This window comes from Galeopterus variegatus, unplaced genomic scaffold, assembly GCF_000696425.1.
Source record: "Galeopterus variegatus unplaced genomic scaffold, G_variegatus-3.0.2 Scaffold1415, whole genome shotgun sequence".
Classification (NCBI taxonomy): Eukaryota; Metazoa; Chordata; class Mammalia; order Dermoptera; family Cynocephalidae; genus Galeopterus; species Galeopterus variegatus.
The window spans coordinates 220,322-224,640 of record NW_007727526.1 but is presented as its reverse complement, the minus strand read 5'-3'; the positions used below and the strand labels follow the sequence as shown (position 1 = coordinate 224,640).

At 58.1% G+C, this 4,319-nt stretch overlaps 1 protein-coding gene across 1 annotated transcript in view; it reads left to right on the top strand.

Moving 5' to 3' along the window:
- Positions 1-3,128: 3,128 nt before the first annotated feature.
- The window catches only part of PPM1J (protein phosphatase, Mg2+/Mn2+ dependent, 1J), a 5,996-nt gene continuing 4,805 nt past the window's right edge, over positions 3,129-4,319 (top strand). The window contains exon 1 of the mRNA XM_008576845.1: positions 3,129-3,478. Within this exon, the coding sequence (XP_008575067.1) occupies positions 3,153-3,478 (326 nt within the window). The 5' untranslated portion in view covers positions 3,129-3,152. The remainder of the gene's footprint in view (positions 3,479-4,319) is intronic.

The window sequence follows — 4,319 nt, the reverse complement described above, 5'->3', positions numbered from 1 at the left end:
GGGCCCGGGGGAGCTCAGGGCCCGACCCCGCCAGCTCTTGTAGAGCTCAGGCGGGTTTCTACCGAGGCTTCCGCCGGCAGGCCGGGGAGTGCGCCACCGCCGCCGCCTCCTGATCGCCCGGGGCCGCCCCCGCTTCTCCAGCCCCGCGCGGGCGCCGCCGCCTCCTTCGGGACAGCTCGGGGCGCTCGGCCCGGCACGGCCAGGACGCAGCGGCCCCTGGTGGCTGAGGGCAAGAGGAGGGAAGGGAGGACATCGGCCTCCGCAGGTGCCGTCCGCATGGTCATCTCCCTGGTGCAGGCCGGACTACCTCCGAGGAAATCCTCCAAACTCCTGCAGGTCTGGTGGCACCTAGGACTGTGGCTCGTGGGAGGCGGGAGACGGGGGGAGGTGGCTGGCCTGGGAGTGAAGAGCGATTGCCCAGACCCTCATGGTTTTTGAGCTTTGAAGATTCTAGAACGGCACTGTCCAATACAGTAGCCACTAGCTGCATGTTGTTATTTAAGTTAAATCTAAATTAATTACATGAAATTTAAAATTCAGTTCCTCATTATCACCATATGCTAAGGGCTCAATAGCCACATGAAGCTAAGGACTAACGAACTGGACAGAGCAGATACAGAACATTCCCATTGCACAAAGTTCTGTCGCACAACACTCTTCTAGATTATTATTCAGGAAGCTGTGGTAAATATCTCTACCCCAGGAGTGGTGCCCCCAGGGGAAGGGAGTAGGAGGGGTGGGGGGCCCCAGGCAGGAGGGCTAAAATAGGCTGGCTAATGGTCCCTGTGTGAATACCAACTTGGAAACCAAACTCTGAGATCCAAATTCTTCATCAGAAAAATTGTGGTTCCCGCTCACTGGCTGAGCGCAGTGCAGGCGCGACACCGAGGGTTGTGATCCCGTTGCCGGTCCCCGGTGCGGGCGTGACGCCGAGGGTTGCGATCCCGTTACCGGTCAGTAAAAAAAGACAAAAAGGAAAAAAAAAAACAAATGGGATTGTATAAAAGGTCCAAGGGAGCTGGTTTACCCCTTTCACCATGTAAGGACACAGCAAGAAGGCACCATCTATAAAGCAGAGAGCTCTCAGCAGACAATGAATCTGATAGTACCTTGATACTGGACTTCAAAGCCTCCAGAAATTTGAACAATAAATTTCTATTGTTTAAAAATTACCAGTCTAGGGCCGGCCTGTGGCTCACTCGGGAGAGTGCAGTGGTGATAGCACCAAGGTCCCGGGTTCGGATCCCATATAGGGATGGCCGGTTCGCTCACTGGGCGAGCGTGGTGCTGACAACACTAAGTCAAGGGTTAAGATCCCCTTACCAGTCATCTTTAAAAAAAAAAAAAAAAAGAAAAGAAAAATTGTAATATAATTGCAATTGTATAATTCTTTACAGGGTTATATTGTGGATGTGAAACTATTAGGTAAATGGGAGGGAGAAGTTTTCTATGAATTTGTGTCTTAATGAAAGGGACACTCCTTTTAGTTTAAGGGGGCTTTGGGGTTGGCCTAATATAGAGACAAGAGACAAGAAACCTAGTACTAGGCCCTGAGCCACTGCATGTGGCCTGGGATAAAGGAGCCTGTCTTGAGGCTGCCCAGTCCCCCTCGCTGATTCAGGCCTCACGTTCTCCCAAGCCTGCTTCTTCCCACTCCACCTCCTTTTCCCTCTCACTTTCTGCTGCCTCAGGGATGAGTAGAAGTGATAACCTTCTCACCAGGGTTGGGCAGTCTGAAGACACAGGAGGTGTAATGGCACCAGGAATAGGAGGTGAGAGGTTCAGAGAGAGGATCCTTAGGATTTGGGTATGGCTGGGAGGCTGTTCTGGAGCCTAAGGGAGCCGTGGACTTCCCTGCTAAACAGCTGGTGCTAGAGCTGGGGGGAGGTCTCTGGGCCCTGGCTCTGTGGCCCACTTGCAGCCACACTATGGTGGATGCTGTGAAGAGAGGGAATAGGGAGCTGCGTGACACTGAGAAGAGGTAAGTAAACTGTCCCCAAAACACTGAATAATAAAAATAACCAGGAATTATATTTTTTCCCTCTGTTTTTGGCTTGCTACTGCTGTTATGCCTTTTATCTGATAGTTGGTTCCAGTTTTCTCAGACAGGTGGGAAACACTCATATGCAGCCTGTTCTTTGTCCCTGCCTGCCTTTGCTGCTCTATGTGCCTTTGGGTCTGATTTTTTGTTGTTGTTTTCTCTTGTGACTTCTTTTTCTCTGGCTCTCTCTTCCTAAAGTTCAGGCATAATGTTAGCAAGTCTACAAACCTGAATGACCATTGTGGGATTTTTACTTGGAAGCTGCCAGGAAAGCCACCCCTCCTTGGGACACAGTTTAGCCTGGGGAACAGAAGGGGACATGGTCAGGAAGTACCCTCTGACAGAGACCAGAGGTGGAGTCCCAACCACGAACTGGGTGCCAGTGGTCCCTGAAAGCTCGCATTAGGACCAACTAGCATTAGGGCCACAAGGCCCTTGCACCTATTTGAACCGTGTGTGGGTTGGTGGTGTCCTGGAGATCTAGTGATCAATCCTTTGATACCAGCTTTAGGGACAGAGCTCCGGTCAATACCACCCTCTCCAAGAGGGGAGAAGGCAGAAAGAAGAGGCAGCCCACCAGGGGCTGGGCCCAGTCCTACTCTTCCATCGAACAGGCTTTTCCTCCTCTTGGGCAAACATTTAGCCTGGCCTCTGTCTCCCCCTGGAGGCAGCCACAGAGCTTACTCAGCATCCCCGGACTGCTCACAGCCTCTGCCCCAGGAGGAGGAGGGTGGGAGGGGAGGAGCTCCCACTTCTCTCTCTGCCATTCATCTCCTTCTTAACCCTTCCTCCCTGATCTGGAGAAATCAGCTTGGTTCTTAAGACAGAAGCGGGCTTGGTCGTCAAGAGGTTGATATGGGTGTGAATTTCTCACTGCCTGTGTGACCTCTTGGAGCAACCCATGTAAATGACAGGAACGTCCAGTCCTGCCTCATCCGTAAAATGAGTATCATAAAATCCACCCTGAGGGGTTGGTGTGAGGTATAAATGTCCTAATGTATGGAACGTGCTGTGTAGAAGGCCGGCAGCAGCGAGCACCGCCCACCCCGGGCCGAGGGGCGGAGCCAGCTCGGGGGCGGGGCCACGGCCGAGGGCGGGGCAGGGAAGCAGCATGTTAAGCCGGGTGCGCTCGGCCGTGGCGCACCTGGTGAGCTCCGGGGGCGCACCGGCCCCGCGCCCCAAATCCCCGGACCTATCCAACGCGACCTCGGCACCGCCCGCCGCCGCTCCAGAAGCGCCCAGGAGCCCTCCGGCGAAGGCTGGGAGCGGGAGCGGGACGCTCGCGAAGACGGTAGAGGCTCGGGCGAGCTTCTCTAGACCGACTTTTCTGCAGCTGAGCCCCGGGGGGCTGCGACGCGCGGACGACCACTCGGGACGGGCTGTGCAAAGCCCGCCGGACACGGGCCGCCGCCTGCCCTGGAGCACGGGCTACGCCGAGTGAGCGTCCCCGGGGCACCCAAACCAGGATGGGACTCCCACCCGCTCCCCAGCTCGGCATCCTAGTCGCTGGGATGCGTCCCCCACGCCGCGTTCGGTGCCAGGAGCTCCCTTTCCGCAAGACCTTTGCTGTCCTCTGGGCTTCGGGCCGCACCCCCTCCAGCCCTCTCTCCAGTCGGGTGCAGCCCGAATCACCCTTTCCAGGACCTTTCAGCTCATTGACGACCCTCGCCCACGCCGCCTCAGGACCCCGGTCCCTCCCAGAGCCCGGAGGGCCCCGCGGGGGATGAGTTGGCCAGTGCTCTCAGTCGCGGCCCGGCAGTTTAAGGCTAAGGGAGGAGGGGTTTGAAGAAGAAGCGGGGCTCATTCCAGTAGGGGAGATAGCGGTTGGGAAGACTCACTCGCCGGCTCCCCGGCCCCGGCGCCCCCGTTCCCTGTCCCTCTTACCGTTCCCCTCCCCCTCCACACCCAGAAATAGCCGGCGACACCAGGAGGCCGCCGGCTTCTCCAGGGGAGGGGGAAGGGAGGGGGCCTCCCGAGGCAGCAGGAGGGTCCCCTTTGGACGCCCCTCGGCCGGCCGACTCGCGCTGGCCCGGCAAGGAAGCGGGCCCCTCAGCCGGAGCGGCCGGAGCAGCTGGCTTGCTTCCAGGCTGAGTGTAATTTTAATGCATTTGCCGGGAAAGCGGAGCATCGAGGGAGATGGGGGTGCTTGGGTTGTTGAGGGAGGTGGCGGGGGGACCCGTGCCCCCCCCCCCCCCCCCCCCCCCCCCCCCCCCCCCCCCCCCCCCCCCCCCCCCCCCCCCCCCCCCCCCCCCCCCCCCCCCCCCCCCCCCCCCCCCCC